Genomic DNA, 18,004 nt, shown 5'->3' with positions numbered 1-18,004 from the left:
CCCAGTGCTCAGGGATGCACAGACGCACGGCGCCCTCTGCGGCACACACCTGGGAAGGTCAGGCCCACAAACGCCTTGAACTCCTCCAGTGTCTCCTGCTGCCCGTCACTCCGGATCTTGGCCCGTAGGGAGTAGCCGCTGCCAAACTTGCTCTTGAGGTGCTGTGGGCTGCCCAGGCACTTGAACTGACCCTGTACCATGATGGCCAGCCGGGTGCACAAGGCTTCACACTCCTCCATGCTGGGGAGAGGGGGCGGAGCCTGATATAGCATCGGGGAATGCTGATGCCCGCCCTCCACGTCAAAACCATGCACCTGGGAGAGTGCTGATGCCCAGATCAAGCTGTTCCTGATTCCCACGTGCAGGGTGTGGCCCACTCGCCTCACAGACTCTTCACCAGAGGCTGAGAGATCTTCTGTCCACCCAGCCCTTCCCAGCCCACCTGGCCCACAGCCCCCATCCTGGCTGGACCTGTGGGAGGTGATGATGATGGCCTTGCCGGACTTTCGGGCCCGTGCCACAGTGCCCCAGAGCAGACGCCGGGCCACAGGGTCCATGCCAGTGGATGGCTCGTCCAGGAAGATGACCACAGGCTCTCCCAGCAGGGCAATGCCGGCACTCAGCTTCCGCCTGTTGCCGCCACTGGGGCCAAGGGGGAGAAATTGGGTGACTGGCAACCCTAAGTTTCCAGTAGTGCAATCTTCCCTGCATTTCCCTTTGTTAAGAAAGTGTTCATGCACCCTGGTGGGGTGCTCAGTAACATGACCCACCACCCTCCCCCAGGGATACACTATGACTCAGCTGTCTACTCAGCATCTAAACCATTCTCCTGGGCATAGGGATCGGTCCAGGCTGAGCACATGGTCCGTGGATCTCCTCTGAGGGCCTCTATGGGTGTCACAGGGTAAGGGCATAGAACCGTTTTAGCTCATTTCTTTTAACGAACACATAGCATTTATGATGTAAAGGTACTTCCCAAATGTTAATTCATTTAATCATCAAAAGATGCAGGGAAACATGAAAACAAGATTGAAACAGAAGTTAACAGAAGAAAGAGGGCACCATCCTCTAACTCCTGGGCGCCCTGACTCCCAGTCCTGCTAACAGTCTGCAGGGGCGCTGTGCACAGCTCAAGGGGTGGCCTGGGACTTGGGACTGAGTAGCCTTGCTTCGTTTAAGCTAACTGGAATTGGGTTAGCTAACTGGTGACAGAAGACCCAGGAAGTCCCCACGCTCTTCAGCAGAACATGAGCTGCTCAGACGGCTCGCACAGAGCAGGGTGCGGGAGTGTGGGCGTGCAGTGCCAACCTGCCACAGGCCAGAAGCCCTTGTGAAGCGGCAGGAAGAGTTAACAGCTGTGGTGCGTCAGCCAATCCTCAGCCAGGTAACCAGAGGAAGCAGGGCCATGGGACAGCTCAGGCCGTTGACCCATTCTCACAGAGGAGAAAGGCCACCTCTCTGGAAACCTGCGCAGTGGTGAGGACCATACAGCTCCCCCAGGCACAGAGCCAGCAGGCCTTGCCCTACCCCCCAGCACTGAACAGAACCAGAGGACATCTTATTTTGGGACAGGGAGGGCCGAGGGAGCCCCGAGTCTCACCTGTAGGTCCTCACCAATTTGTCGGCGTACGTGTACATGAGCAAGTCATCAAGAATTTGGTCCACACAGGAGCTGATGTGACGCTCAGGGATACCCCGGAGCCGGGAGAACATGACCAGCGTCTCCTTGCCCGTCATGTGGTCCAGCAGGGCATCAACCTGGGGACAGTAGCCGATCCACTGTCGCACCTGGAGTTGGAGCACAGCCCAAGGGGAAGGCGGGTCAGAAGGAAAGCTGCCCACTGGGCAGGTGCCTGGCCTCTGCCGCATGCACACCCACAAGTGCCAGGTGAACACACGTGTGCCACGGGCCACCAGTGACATTTGGGAGCCTGGATGCAGCACTGGCTTCTGGTGTGAACCCCAACCCCAGAGGGCGCACGTGGGTCTGGAGTGCTTACAATCCTGCCTGCCCAGCAGGAAATCTCAATGTCCAGAGTTGCCCTATCTCTTGTCACGTTTCAAGAGTATGGTCAGCAGAAGACACTTTATTTTTTCCCGTTTAAGCATATTTTCTATTAGACAAGTAACCCACAAATACATTTTCTTTGTGAGGGTGCTGTAGTCTCTTGTCTGGGGCCCGCCCCAGGTGGTGCAGTCACATCAAGGTGCACTTCCAGACTTCTGCATGGCTGCGTAGAACACAACTGGATTATCTTTATTTACCATTCTGCACTTACCATTTTACCATTCTATCATTTTAATTCAGTATTATGTATTAAAGATCTTGCTTGGTCAGTAAATATTAATACAAACCTATTTCAACTTGGGCTTCCCAGGTAGCTCAGTGGTAGAGAATCTGTCTGCCAAAGGAGGAAGCACAAGAGACACAGTTTCTTTCAATCCCTGAGTTGGGAAGATCCCCTGGAGAAGGAAATGGCAAGCCACTCCAGTATTCTTGCCTGGAAAATCCCATTGACAGAGGAGCCTGATCATGGGGTCGCAGAGAGTTGGACACTACTGAGCAACTGAGCACACAAGCCTATTCCAACTCCGTTTGATTGCGACTCAATCATTCAGATTTGGGTTGGCTGTTTATAAAAGATTCAGGCATAAGTGTGATATTTCCGAGTTTTTGCTGTTATGAATTTGCAGCAAACCAGGCTCCTCTGTCCATGGGATCCTCCAGGCAAGAATACTGGAGTGGGTGGCATGCCTTCTTCCAGGGGAGTTGACCATAAATGCATGCATTTATTTCTGAGCTCTCTATTCTGTTCCATTGATCTATGTGTCTGTTTTTATGCCAGTACCATATAGTTTTGATTACTGGAGCTTTGTACTATAGTCTGAAGTCAGGGAGCATGATACCTCTAGCTCTTTTGTCTCAAGACAGTTTTGTTAATTTTTTTTTTTAGTTTGTTAATATTTTTTTAAAAACCATGAGTGGGTACTGAATTTTCATCCAATGCTTTTTCCGCTTCTATTGATAAATATTTTCCTCCTTTCATCTATGAAGGTAGTGCTTTATACTGGTAGATTTCCTACTATTACATCTTACTTACATTTCTGGAATAAGCCTGACAATTGTAATTTTTATTCTTTCAATATCCTGCTGAATTTCTATTGTCAATATCTTCAGTTCAGTGGCTCAGTTGTGTCCGACTCTGAGACACCATGTACTGCAGCACACCATGCTTCCCTGTCCATCACCAACTCCTGGAGCTTGCTCAAACTCATGTCCATTGAGTCGGTGATGCCATCCAACCATCTCATCCTCTGTTGCCCTCTTCTCCTCCTGCCTTCAATCTTTCCCAGCATCAGGGTCTTTTCCAATGAGTCAGTTCTTCACATCAGTTGGCCAAAGTATCAGAGGTTCAGCTTCAGCATCAGTCCTTCCAGTGAATATTCAGAACTGATTTCCTTTAGGATGGACTGGTTGGATCTCCTTGCAGTCCAGGGGACTCTCAAGAGTCTTCTCCAACACCACAGTTCAAAAGTGCTCAGCTTTCTTTATGGTCCAACTCTCACATCCATACATGACTACTGGAAAACCAATAGCTTTGATTAGACGGACCTTTGTCAGCAAAGTAATGTCTCTGCTTTTTAATATGCTGTCCAGGTTGGTCATAGCTTTTCTTCCAAGGGGCAAGAGTCTTTTAATTTCATGGCTGCAGTCACCATCTGCAGCGATTTTGCAGCCCAAGAAAATAAAGTCTGTCACTGTTTACATTGTTTCCCCATCTATTTGCCATGAAGTGACGGGACCAGATGCCATGATCTTAGTTTTTTGTGTATGTGCTGCCAAAGCGAGCACATGATCTTAGTTTTTTGAATGTTGAGTTTTAAGCCAGCTTTTTCACTCTCCTCTTTCACTTTCATCAAGAGGCTCTTTAGGCCCTCTTCACTTTCTGCCATTAGGGTGGTGTCATCTGCATATCTGAGGTTATTGATATTTCTCCCAGCAATCTTGATTCCATCTTGTGCTTCATCCAGCCCAGCATTTTGCATGATGTACTCTGCATGTAAGTTACAGGGTGACAATATACAGCTTTGACATACTCCTTTCCCAATTTGGAAGCAGTCTGCTGTTCCATGTCTGGTTCTAACTGTTGCTTCTTGACCTGCATACAGATTTCTCAGGAGGCAGGTCAGGAGGTCTGGTATTCCCATCTCTTGAAGAATTTCCCACAGTTTGTTGTGATCCACACACTCAAAGGCTTTGGCATAGTCAATAAAGAAGAAGTAGATGTATTTCTGGAACTCTCTTGCTTTTTCAATGATCCAACATCTGCCTTTTCTAAATCCAGCTTGAACATCTGGAAGTTTACCGTTCACATACTGTTGAAGCCTCGCTTGGATAAATTTGAGCATTACTTTGCTAGTGTGTGAGATGAGTGCAACTGTGGGGTAGTTTGAATATTCTTTGGCATTGCCTTTCTTTGGGATCAGGACCTTCAGTCCTGTGGCCACTGCTAAGTTTTCCAAATTTGCTGGCATGTTGAGTGCAGCACTTTCACAGCACCATCTTTTAGGACTTGAAATAGCTCAACTGGAATTCCATCACCTCCACTAGCTTTGTTCATAGTGATGCTTCCTAAGGCCCACTTGACTTCAGACTCCAGGATGTCTGGCTCTAGGTGAGTGATCACACTATCACAGTTATCTGGGTCATGAAGATCTTTTTTGTATAGTTCTTCTGTTTATTCTTGCCACCTCTTCTTAATATCTTCTGCTTCTGTTAGGTCCATACCGCTTCTGTCCTTTATTGTGCCCATCTTTGGATGAAATGTTCCCTTGGTATCTCTAATTTTCTTGAAGAGATCTCTAGTCTTTCCCATTCTATTGTTTTCCTCTATTTCTTTGCATTGCTCACTGAGGAAAGCTTTCTTATCTCTCCTTGCTATTCTTTGGAACTCTGCATTCAAATGGGTATATCTTTCCTTTTCTCCTTTGCCTTTCTCTTCTTTTCTCAGCTATCTAAATATCTTACTTAAGGCTTTATGTTCCTATATGAAGCTGGCCTATGGCTCATGTTGGACATTGTCTTTGTATGATTCTCACTTCAGATTGGGTAACACCCCATCTTCTGTGATTCGGAAGAGATGTACAAGAAGGAAATAACTGCTTGGTGGTGGCTGGTAGACTTGCCCATCAATCCCTTTTAGCCTGGACTCTTTTAAGAAAGGGTAGATCTTCAATCATTATTTCAACTTTACCTCCAGTGTTGGTCTATATAGGCTTTCAACTTTGTGAACAAATTTTTGGATAGAAGGCTTGAAAATGTTATAATTTGATGCAAAGAAAATTAAGGAATGTGCTGTTTCTTACATACCTGAGTTTGGAGTAAGCCTACTGCCATGGGATGGCCACGGAGCCCCGCTCAGAGCACAGAGGCCCCACGGACCAGGGAAAGTCCCACAGTGGAGCTGAACAATTCTGAGACGGTGAATGACTTTGACAAAAATGACTGTGGACACTCAAAAGTCATTGTTGACTTTTGGCATACCAGCAGATTCTGAAAAGAATTGTTGTTGTTGTTGTTCAGTTGCTAAGTTGTGTCTGACTCTTTGCAACTCCTTGGACTGCAGCACTTCAGGCTTCCCTGTCCTTCAATGTCTCCCAGAGTTTGCTCAAATTCATGTCCACTGAGCCTGTGATGCCATCTAACCACCTCATCCTCTGTTGCCCCCTTCACCTGCTCTCAATCTTTCCCAGCATCAGGGATCTTTTCCAATGAGTCGGCTCTTCACATGTGGTAAGAATATATTTTAGGAAATTTGAAAGAATGTTTAAAAATACTTGCACATGTAAAGGGTGGTAAGCAGAAAGCTCACAAAGGAAGAGAGCAAGGATGTAGATTGTTTGAGTTTGCTAATGAGATTAATCCATGTGGGATTTCTAGGAGAAAGTGAAGTGAGGAGCATATTGAACTACATTTCCTACCATGAATTTTCACAAATTTCCAGGAGGTGATGTGCAGACAGATTTCAGGAAGATGGAAATCCAATTTCTTGCCAGTCAGACAGGAGGAGGGTATTATAGGCAGATGCTGCTTGATTTTAAATAATACAAAGAAATGTAACATTCCTTTTATCTGAGTTTACAGAGCCGATTTGTACTTGCCTCTCAGTGAGCCTCAACAAGTTGGATAGATGACTGGTGATAATAAGGCTAGTGGGTAGGTCTGTCATGACCACCTGCCCTCACCCTGTCTTGTGGTGTCTTTTATTCCTTTGCTTGTTCATTCCTTCTTCCTTTTTTTTGGTAATAGCTTATTGAGATATAATTCACGTATCATACAATTCATTCATCAAATGTGTTCAATTCAGTGGCTTTTAGTATATTCACACTGGTGGTCCATGATCACAGTCAATTTTATAACATGGCATCGCTCCTCCCCAGAGAAACTTCAAATCCATGAAAAGTTACTACCCATTTTCCCCAGAACGCCCAACCCTTGGCAACCATCAATTTGCTTATCACCAAGGATTTGCCTGTTCTGGATAAACAGAATCACACAATCTGTGCCCTTTCGTGATCTGCTTCTTTCACTCTGCATCACATATTTAAGGTCCATTCGTAGTGTAGCGTATGTCAGTGCTTCATTCCTTCTTTATGGTTGAATGATATCCTAGCGCATGGATAGATCACATTTTGTTTATCCATTCATCTGTTTGTTGGTGGACATCAGGGTTGATTATACCTTTTGGCTACTGTGGAAAATGCTGCTATGAACATTCATGTACAAATTTTTGTGTGAATGTATTAACAGTTTTTTAGTTCTCTTGGATATATATACCTAGGAGTGAAACTGCTGGGTGATATGGTAACTCTGTTTTAACCTTTGAGTATCTTCTCTAATAATCTCAATCTTCTAATTGAAGTCTTTCATCCATTTATATGTAATGTAATTGCTAATATAATTGGATTTAAATCTACCATCTTATTAGGGCTATCTACTTGTCCTATATGTTCTATATTCCTTTTTCTCTTTTACTCTGTCTCCTATTGCATTGATTATTTTTTATGATACACAGGGCTGCCTGAGAGTCTTCATGACATGGCTGTTAGTCTTCCCCAGAGTGAGTGGTGTGAAGGGGAGTATACTCAAAAGAGAAGCTGCAGTGTCCCTCATGACCCAGTCTCAAAAGTGACATACCACTTCTTCCACAGTATTCCATCAGTCACACAGACCAATTCTGGTACAATCTGGGGTGATCTTCTTAAGGGTGTAAATCTCAGGAGCGTTACTAGGGGCTGTCTTGAAGGTATACCACAATGTCTCTTATCTTCTTCTGTATATTTGTTTTCTACACTTTAATTCTCCATGCTTCATTCTAAATTATTTTTTTGCGGGGAGGAGTTGCTGTTTGGGTACATGTGTGTGGTTATTTTTTTTTTTTCAATGTGCACCAAACACTGCATTTCAAGTTGTTTGCCAAAATCATTTGAGGCCTAGGATGCGAGCCTCTTCTGCCAGCTTCTCCTGACATTTGCTTCTGCCAGGCACCTGGGAGCACTTGTGATTTAGAGTCACATCAATTCCATTTCAGGGACTGACAAGAGTCCAGGTTGTTCTGTAATCCTTGCATGAACTTGTCTAAGTACAGTTCATCCCTACGCCTGAGATGCAGCCCTCCAGGGTCCCGACTCAAGGAAAGGATGCTTGCACCAGGCCTCCCTATGCCCCAGAAGGCTCATCCTGAACTCCAGTGTGGGCCAGTTCAAAACTAAGGGCAAAAAATATTCAGATCTCAGCAACCCAGCCTTGAATGGCCCACCTCCCTGGGTCCCTGTCCTCCTCTACCTCTTGGCTCATAAGTCTTCACTATCTTTTTAGTTCTCTGAATCCTTCAAAGATCTGTTTCCAAAATTTGGTTCTATTTTTCTAGTTATTAATGACCACCAGGAAAGGGATTAGAGTTACCTGATTTGCCATTACCAAAAGACTTGTCCATATTTTAAAATAACAAAAGTTAAAATTAATAGTAAATGGCTCATAGCCATGAGATGCTTATACTGGTTATGGTTGCTTGGCCAAGCAGTGTATGCTAAAAGGTGACAGAGAGTGATAATTATGAGCATGGATTCTGCAACTAGCCCATGTTGATTCTTCTGCTTTCTCTCTAAACTTTATGTTGGTCATGGACAGTAAAGCTAGTACAGTGCATGCTGTGAATGGAACAGCTTCGATTAGACCCCTATAGTTTGGTCTCCTCGTATGCCTGTCATTGAATCCACTGTATACTGACCCCACTCCCTCACCATCATTACACTTAAGTCACTGCATGGCAACGGCTGGTTCTCAAGATCATGAACTCCTTGCAAGTGAGAGTCACTGGACTTACACAACTGTTGGCATACACTAGGCATTCAAAAATTGTTTCACTGAATTGGTGCCAATAATGGAAGTAGACTCCAAGAAGAGGGTCAGGTGTGAGTGATATATACTAAATTTGACTATGTCTGAGTCAAGCTGTTTAGAAGGGATGTATATGCAGGTCTGAAACAGGACTGGGATTGGGCTGAGGGTGTGGCTACTTGGGAGCCATCAGCAAACAGAAGATAATGGGAGTCAGCGTAAAGAATGAGATTGGGGGCGGTGGGGACTGTCTGTGTGGAAGAGACAGTGGGCTGATGCTGAGGCCCTGGGGAGCAGTGCAGTCTAATGGGCTGGAGGAAGAAGATCCACCACAGGAGTCTAAGGAAGAAGTGTCAGTGAGAGAAGAGCTAGAAGAAAGGGGACGCTACAGGAGCAAACAAAGGAAAGCTACAGTGTGAAGGAGAGAAAGGCCTGCAAGAAGAAATGCTTCGGAGAAGGCAAGGAAGCTGAACTCAAAGTTAGGAGTGGCCTTGGCTCGGGAAGTGCAGTGGGCACAGGGCCAGGGAGGAGAGATTCCAGGGCTCGTTGGGAGGGAGCATCCATGGACCATGGCTGCCGGCTGGGTGTCCTGAGTGGTGCCTGGGACAGTGGTAGATGGTGCCACTCACTCCTCCAAGGCGCACAGGGGGAGGGGGGGGGAAGAGACGGTGGTTTGTGGGGACAGCTGATGGCTTTGGGGGTCCACTGGGCTTGAGATGCCTTGGGTTTCAGGGACATTTCCAAGGCAATGTTGAATAAGCAGCTTGACATACAATTTGGAGCTCAGAGAAGAGGTCTAGGAAGGAGCTATGGATCTCTGGGAGTCAGAGATAAACCCGACACCTGGAATTTTCAAAGATGGGTTTCATTCCAGTTCCCTGTCCCCAACCCTCTATAACACCCACAGGTGTATTTCAGTGGACCCTCTTCCTGATACACCCACACCACCCCTAGGTTCATGCCCCCTCGTCTCAGGTCACCGCCTACCTTCCTCAAGTCAGAGCTGAGGCTGATGCTGTTGACAAAGGCGTCCCCAGAGGTGATAGACTCTTCCCCAGTCAGTATCTTGAAAATGGTAGTTTTCCCGGCTCCATTGAGGCCAAGAAGACCAAAGCACTCCTCTGCTTGAACAGTGAAGGAAACCTTGTTCACAGCCAGTGGAGGCACCTTCCTGGAATAGACCTGAGATAGCCAAGACAGAAGACAAGACACCCAGTGAGGCAGCCTGGAGCCAGCAGCCCGGAGTTGTCAGCTGCACTCCAGTTCTGCCCCCAGGGCCCCAGGACTCCGAGGTATCCAGGCTGGGATCTGCCTTCTCATCCCAGCTGCTGCTCCCAGTGGGCTCAGAAGGTTTTTTCTCTTCCTGCCCCTGCACACTGAGAACATAGTTCTCTAAGATAAGCCTCTTCCCTGCTTTCCTCGAAGCAAAGAAAACCACTTTGATGTTGCCTGAGCTGGTTTCTGGAGGCTTTTTAAAAAATATATAAATTTATTTAATTGGAGGCTAATTACTTTACAATATTGTACTGGTTTTGCCATACATTGACATGAATCCGCCATGAGGGTGTACATGTGTTCCCCATCCTGAACCCCCCTCCCACCTCCTGCCCCATCCCATCCCTCTGGGTCTTCCCCAGGGTGCAACAGCCCCGAGCACCCTGTCTCATGCATCGAACCTGTACTAGCGATTTGTTTCACATATGATAATACACATGTTTCAATGCCATTCTCCCAAATCATCTCACCCTCACCCTCTCCCAGAGTCCAAAAGACTGTTCTATACATCTGTGTCTCTTTTGCTGTCTCGCATACAGGGTTATTACTATCTTTCTAAATTCCATATATATGCATTATTATACTGTATTGGTATTTTTCTTTCTGGCTTATTTCACTCTGTATAATAGGCTCCAGTTTCATCCACCTCATTAGAACTGACTCAAATGTATTCTTTTTAATGGCTGAGTAATATTCCATTGTGTTTATGTACCACAGCTTTCTTATCCATTCGTCCGCCGATGGACATCTAGGTTGCTTCCATGTCCTGGCTATTATAAACAGTGCTGTGATGAACATTGGGGTGCATGTGTCTCTTTCAGATCTGGTTTCCTCAGTGTGTATGCCCAGAAGTGGGATTCCTGGGTCACATGGCAGTTCTATTTCCAGTTTTTTAAGAAATCTCCACACTGTTCTCCATAGCGACTGTACTAGTTTGCATTCCCACCAACAGTGTAAGAGGGTTCCCTTTTCTCCACACCCTCTTCAGCATTTACTGCTTGTAGACTTTTGGACAGCAGCCATCCTGACAGGCGTGTAATAGTACCTCTTTGTGGTTTTGATTTGCATTTCTCTGATAATGAGTGATGTTGAGCATCTTTTCATGCGTTTGCTAGCCATCTGTATGTCTTCTTTGGAGAAATGTCTGTTTAGTTCTTTGGCCCATTTTTTGATTGGATCATTTATTTTTCTGGAATTGAGCTGCAGGAGTTGTTTGTATATTTTTGAGATTAATTCTTTGTGAGTTGCTTCGTTTGCTATTATTTTCTCCCATTCTGAAGGCTGTCTTTTCACCTTGCTTATAGTTTCCTTTGTTGTGCAAAAGCTTTTCAGTTTAATTAGGTCCCATTTGTTTATTTTTGCTTTTATTTCCAATATTCTGGGAGGTGGATCATAGAGGATCCTGCCGTGATTTATGTTGGAGAGTGTTTTGCCTATGTTCTCCTCTAGGAGTTTTATAGTTTCTGGTCTTGCGTTTAGGTCTTTAATCCATTTTATTTTTGTGTATGGCATTAGAAAGTGTTCTAGTTTCATTCTTTTACAAGTGGTTGACCAGTTTTCCCAGCACCACTTGTTAAAGAGATTGTCTTTTCTCCACTGTATATTCTTGCCTTCTTTGTCAAAGATAAGGTGTCCAAAGGTGCGTGGATTCATCTCTGGGCTTTCTATTCTGTCCCATTGATCTATATTTCTGTCTTTGTGCCAGTACCATACTGTCTTGGTGACTGTGGCTTTGTAGTAGAGCCTAAAGTCAGGCAGGTTGATTCTGGGGGCTTTTTAACCGCTAATAACTATAGGGAAACAACTCTCTCTGTCTCTGTCTCCCTTCCTCCCTCTCCGCGTGCATATCTGTGTGCGTGTGCGTGAGTGTGTGTACATTCCTGGCTGTCTGAAGAATCTCTCAGCACGGTCCCCACGGGCTCTCAGGGAGATTGGCAGGCTTGCTGTGGGCTTTCAGAGCCCACATCCCCTCCTTGGCTCCTCCACAGACTGCTTTCTAGATCCAGGAGAGACTCAACCATGTCCAACCTTCAGGGCTTCTGGGGATCTATGGCTCTGGTGCCCCTCCCATCCCAGGCCTCCTTGTCCTCAGGGGCCCCCAGAAGACAATGGGGGGCTGAGGCACTACCTGCTGTCTCTGGGTGCAAGAATGAGCTCAGATGCCATCTGTTCACAGAGGAAACCTCTCTCGGAGTCTGTCCCATTGAAACTCATCTGAATCCTCTGCCAGTGCAGTAGTCCCCTTATCCCTGGGGATATGGTCCAAGAATCCCAGTGGGGGTGTGAAACCATGGACACCATAGGACCCTCTACTTACTATGTTTCTCCTATACATACATACCTCTGACAAAGTGTAACTTATAAATTAGGCACAGTAAGAGAATATCCGAATCGCCAACATCACTACCCTTGGGCTTTGGGGTAAGTAAAATTAGAAGTCCTTGAGTACAAGTATTTGATACTGCGATATTGGATCAGATAACTGAGCTGGCAACTAAGTGATGAAACTGTGGACAAGCTGGACAAAGGGGCGGAGTGGGACAGTTTGAGTTAACCACGCTACCCAGAACAGCACACAACTTAAAACTTATGAAATGATATTTCTGGAATTTTCCATTTAATATTTTTGGACCATGGTTGACTGCAGGTAGCTGAAACCTCAGAAAGCAAAGCTGCTGATAAATGGGGACTACACTGTACTCCAAGTCAGCGGGTGGGGTCCTGGAGCCATGATGGCTGCTTCCCTACACAAGGATCCCCAAGAGTAATGGGGATGAAAAGTAAAGTAATGCTTTTCAAGCTACATAGGACTTTACCTTAGACAGTTCTTTAAGGACCAGTGGGTTTTTCTTACACAGATCTTCCCAAGAGTTCTTGATCATGTTTGCTTCCTCTTCCACATCTTGGTCTCCAGGCACAGACTCTGCATTCTGCAAAACAACCTGTTTTTCCCAATAAGGATGGCAGGTGTAAGTGCTTTTGCAAGGATAGGAGGGAGACATAAAAGTCCTTCCCCGTAATGTTGTGAAGGTGCCCCAGCCACGCCAGCTCCCATCTGCACACCACCACCCATTCTGAGGGAAAGCCGCAGGCAGGACTGAGTGCATGCTGACACGACTGTGATACGCTGGACAGGAAAGCATTGGTTTTTAAAGAAAATAAAAAAAGACTTGAAGCCCAGAGGTGTCAAGATACAACAAATCCCATTTTCTACACGATTTCCATGATCATGGGGGTGGGGGAGGTGCTTTGCCACTGGAAGATATTCAGGTCAAGAACTGACACAACAGACCTTTCTCCTATCTGGCTCCCGAATGACTGAGGGGTGAGGTGTTACAAGCTGACTAGTTTTAGGTAGTCCATGGCTGGCCAGGGTCACGGGGCCCAGGCCAATGCTCCTCCCCCTCCTCCCCTCAGGGCCCGGGGTCCTGGGGACCTCAGTAACCCCTCTGCCCTGAGGGTGGGTTACACCATCTCCAGGCCCTCTGACTCTGAGAATCAAGGTCACTGCACACTGCAGGAATTAAGCTGTGAAGCCAGCCCCTCACCTGTCCTTACAGACGCACACTTGGACTCACTCACCGATTTCTGCTTCCAGTAGAGGCCAGAAAATCTGGCTTTCAGTTCCCATAAGACACTGGTTTCAATGAGGAACAGCAGGATGAGGTACACGAGCCCGGAGGCGGCGAGGGCTGTCAGGTACTTCCCCATCCCGAGAGACTGCCAGGCGTAGATGTCCTCCTGGACCACGTAGCCCTCTGCTACATGGGACAAACGGACACGATCTGACTACACAGAGCGGCTACATTCCTACGATAACAAATGTCATTTAAAAGGAGCATTATTGTCATCAGCGTGGTCACTGCACCCCAGCAGATGGGAAACACATACAGTATTCTGCTTTTCTTGCTGGAACCAATGTTTAGCAAAAATTATGCAGTAAAGTAAAAAGACTTCTCCCTGTCCACATGACAAGTTACTTGAAATGCAAACTATTTAAATGTTTGATTCTTTTATCAATTATTAATCACCCTGTAACTTCAACTGACCACTCATGCAGAAACACTCGGCAGCCTCAAGTCTCCTATTTTAATCTGATTTGCCTTCAAATTTTCTTTTAAATACATGTATTTTTAAATTATACAATACACACTCATTGGAAAAAAAAGACACGTCTGAGGTAGAGTCAAGGTACTTCTCCTCTCCCTATAGCTGTTTTGTGTGTGTGTGTGTGTGTGTGTGTGTGTGTGTGTGTGTATAATATAATACTTCCATACTCTCTGGATATAATCTTTTAAAATACAAGTAGACTGATACTATGCATTATCTTCTCCAATTCATTTGTTTTGTTTCAGTTCAGTTCAGTTGCTCAGTCGTGTCCGACTCTTTGCGACCCCATGGAGTGCTGCACACCAGGCTTCCCTGTCCATCACCAACTCCTGGAGCTTACTCAGACTCACATTCAGAGACTCAGTGATGCCATCCAACCATCTCATCCTCTGTCATCCCCTTCTCCTCCTGCCTTCAATCTTTCCCAGCATCAGGGTCTTTTCCAATGAGTCAGTTCTTCACATCAGGCGGCCAAAGTATTGGAGTTTCAGCTTCAGCCTCAATCCTTCCAATGAATATTCAGAACTGATTTCCTTTAGGATGGACTGGTTGGATCTCCTTGCAGTCCAAGGGACTCTCAAGAGTCTTCTCCAACACCACAGTTCAAAAGTATCGATTTTTTGGTGCTCAACTTTCTTTATAGTTCAACCCTCACATCCATACAGGGCTATTGGAAAAACCATAGCTTTGATTAGATGGACCTTTATCGGCAAAGTAATGTCTGTGCTTTTTAAAACGCTGTCCAGGTTGGTCATAGCTTTTCTTCCAAGGAGCAAGCATCTTTTAATTTCATGGCTTCAGTCACCATCTGCAGTGATTTTGGAGCCCAAGAAAATACAGTCTCTCACTGTTTCCATTGCTTCCCCACCTATTTGCCATGAATTGATGGGACCAGACGCCATGATCGTAGGTTTTTTGAATGTTGAGTTTTAAGCCAGCTTTTTCACTCTCCTCTTTCACTTTCATCAAGAGGCTCTTTAGGCCCTCTTCACTTTCTGCCATAAGGGTGGTGTCATCTGCATATCTGAGGTTATTGATATTTCTTTTGGCAATGTTGATTTCAGCTTGTGCTTCATCCTGCCTGGCATTTTGCATGATGTACTCTGCATATAAGTTAAATAAGCAGGGTGACAATATACAACCTTGATGTACCCCTTTCCCGATCTGGAACCAGTCTGTTGATCCATGTCCAGTTCTAACTGTTGCTTCTTGACCTGCATACAGATTTCTCAGGGGGCAGGTCAGGTGGTCTGGTATTCCCATCTCTTGAAGAATTTTCCACAGTTTGTTGTGATCCACACAGTCAAAGGCTTTGGCGTAGTCAATAAAGCAGAGTGAAGCCGCTCAGTCGAGTTCGACTCTTAGCGACCCCATGAACTGCAGCCTACCAGCTCTGCTGTCCATGGGATTTTCTAGGCAAAAGTACTGGAGTGGGTTGCCATTGCCTTTTCCAAATAAAGCAGAAGTAGATGTTTTTCTGGAACTCTCTTGCTTTTTCAATGATCCAGTGGATGTTGGCAATTTGATCTCTGCTTCCTCTGCCTTTTCTAAATCCAGCTTGAACATCTGGAAGTTCGCGGTTCACATACTGTTGAAGCCTCACTTGGATAATTTTGAGCATTACTTTGCTAGTGTGTGAGATGAGTGCAATTGTGTGGTAGTTTGAGCATTCTTTGGCATTGCCTTTCTTTGGGATTGGAATGAAAACTGACCTTTTCCAGTGCTGTGGCCACTGCTGAGTTTTCCAAACTTGTTGGCATATTGAGTGCAGCACTTTTCACAGCACCATCTTTTAGGACTTGAAATAGCTCAACTGGAATTCCATCACCTCCACTAGCTTTGTTCATAGTGATGCTTCCTAAGGCCCACTTGACTTCAGACTCCAGGATGTCTGGCTCTAGGTGAGTGATCACACTATCACAGTTATCTGGGTCATGAAGATCTTTTTTGTATAGTTCTTCTGTTTATTCTTGCCACCTCTTCTTAATATCTTCTGCTTCTGTTAGGTCCATACTGCTTCTGTTCTTTATTGTGCCCATCTTTGGATGAAATGTTCCCTTGGTATCTCTAATTTTCTTGAAGAGATCTCTAGTCTTTCCCATTCTATTGTTTTCCTCTATTTCTTTGCATTGCTCACTGAGGAAAGCTTTCTTATCTCTCCTTGCTATTCTTTGGAACTCTGCATTCAAATGGGTATATCTTTCCTTTTCTCCTTTGAGTCACTGGCATGAACTCCTTATTGCCAAATTCAGACTTAAACTGAAGAAAGTAGGGACCTAAATCAAATTCCTTACAATTTTGATTAGACCAATCAGTTAAGACCTAAATCAAATCCCTTACGATTATACAGTGGAAGTAACAAATAAATTCAAGGGATTAGATCTGATAGACTGAGTGCCTGAAGAACTATGGAAGGAGGTTGTTTTGTTTATGCATATACAACAGACATCGGCCACATCTGGACATACAGATCAAACTAATACAGATCTCTGGCGAAAGCAGATACATGGACGTTACAATGGCTAGTATTGCGTTAACTTTGGTTTGTAACTCCACTTTTTGTTTTCTGTGTAACTTAAGAAACTGATGCATAAAAACAACAATGAGTCTATGGTTCTGGGCACACAGTAGATTAAGAGGTCTTGTGACATCAATAATTAAAAGGGATTGGGGACAGGGCTGCATAAGGGCTGTTTTTCTATATTGTTGAAGATAAGCTGATACAAATTCAAATTAGAATGTTAAGGATGTTAAAATGCAATTCCCATGGTAACCACAAAGAAAATAGCTATTGAATATACCCAAGAGGAAATGAGAAAGGAATTAAATGTTTCATGTGAGGCAACTAGAGTAGCCCAACTCAGAGAGTGGAATGGTAGTCGCTAGAGGCTAGGGTGGGGCCGTTAGTGTTTCGTGGGTTCAGAATTTCAGTTCTGCAAGTTGAAGAAAGTTCTGGAGATGATGGTGGTGATGGCACAACAGTGTGAATGTATTTAATGCCACCGAACTGCACACTTAAAAATGGTTAAAATGGTAAACTTCACATATTTTCCCACATTTAAAGAAAATAACTGATTTTAAAAGGTGTTGGAAAGGCTGTGGACAAATTGGAACTCTCATATGTTGCTGGTGAAATGTAACATGGTGCAGCCACTGTGGAAAATAGTTTGGTGCTTCCTGAAAAAGCTAAACATACAGTCATAAGACTCAGCAAATCCACTCCTAAGTATATAATCAAAAGAACTGAAAACTGGTTCATACAAAAATTTGTATGTGAATGTTCCTGGCAGCATTATTCATAATAGCCAAAACATAAAAACAATCCAAAAAAAAAAAAAACAATCCAAATGTCCATCAGCTGATGAACAGATAAGCAAAGAGTAGTCCATCCATACAATGGAATATTATTCAGCCATAACAAGGAACAAAGTACTGATGCACACCACAATCTGGATGAACCTTACCAATACTGTTGTAAGTGAAAGAAGCCAGACACAAAAGATCACACAGTGATTCCATTTACAAGAAATGCCCAGAGCGGCCCAATCAATAGAGACAGAAAGTAGATTATTAGCTGTCAGATGCTTGGGGGAAAAGGGAATGGGAAGCGACTGTTAATGGATGGAACATTTCTTTATTCCAGGTGACGAGAATGTTCTGGAATCAGATGGTGGTGATGGTTGCACAACCTTGTGAATATACCAAAACCCAATGAATTGTATACTTTATAAAAGGGTGAATTTTATATGAATTATATCTTAATAAAAATGTAACACAGAAACCAACACAACATTGTAAAAATTAAAAATCAATGTAATTAACAAAAGTCTGTTTGTCATACTCACAAACTTTACTGCACTCAACATAGTCTAAGCTCTTGGCCTTGCAAAATTTCTGCAGTTCAAAGTTGTAGTACAGGTTGGATAAAGCCATTCCCAGGCAATGGCCTGGAAGTAATAGGAACATGTCATCCAGGGAGTCTGAGATTGTTCTGTAGCCAAGTTCTGTGAGGGGAACAGAAAATATTAACCCTTCTTTCAGGAAGAAATGGGTACATCCTCCAGCGACTCTCTAGGCCCACTGGGCCTCTTCTCCTGTATAAAGGGTTTGTTCTCTCTATCTGTTGCTTTATCTGTCTCCGCTTGTCACACTCCCAGGCCCAAGATCAGAAATCAGGTTCTCCCTGACTCCCAGTGTTCCCTCTCATGAGGCAGTCAC

The 18,004-nt window shown here is 44.8% G+C and overlaps 1 protein-coding gene across 4 annotated transcripts in view; it reads right to left on the bottom strand.

Moving 5' to 3' along the window:
* The window catches only part of LOC110123192 (ATP-binding cassette sub-family A member 17-like), a 99,956-nt gene that overhangs the window by 1,041 nt on the left and 80,911 nt on the right, over nucleotides 1-18,004 (bottom strand). For 3 of the 4 annotated variants that reach the window (XM_070460250.1, XM_070460249.1, XM_070460251.1), the window contains 7 exons: nucleotides 17,632-17,790; nucleotides 13,259-13,437; nucleotides 12,493-12,618; nucleotides 9,389-9,583; nucleotides 1,601-1,788; nucleotides 472-642; nucleotides 50-240 (listed from right to left, as the gene is read on the bottom strand). In XM_070460250.1, coding sequence (XP_070316351.1) covers nucleotides 50-240; nucleotides 472-642; nucleotides 1,601-1,788; nucleotides 9,389-9,583; nucleotides 12,493-12,618; nucleotides 13,259-13,437; nucleotides 17,632-17,790 — 1,209 coding nt within the window. The remainder of the gene's footprint in view (nucleotides 1-49; nucleotides 241-471; nucleotides 643-1,600; nucleotides 1,789-9,388; nucleotides 9,584-12,492; nucleotides 12,619-13,258; nucleotides 13,438-17,631; nucleotides 17,791-18,004) is intronic. The other variant, XM_070460252.1, reaches the window with a different exon arrangement.

Source organism: Odocoileus virginianus, chromosome 33 (assembly GCF_023699985.2).
Source record: "Odocoileus virginianus isolate 20LAN1187 ecotype Illinois chromosome 33, Ovbor_1.2, whole genome shotgun sequence".
Taxonomy (NCBI): domain Eukaryota; kingdom Metazoa; phylum Chordata; class Mammalia; order Artiodactyla; family Cervidae; genus Odocoileus; species Odocoileus virginianus.
The sequence above is the reverse complement of the archived record's forward strand: the minus strand, read 5'-3'. Positions and strand labels throughout refer to the sequence as shown.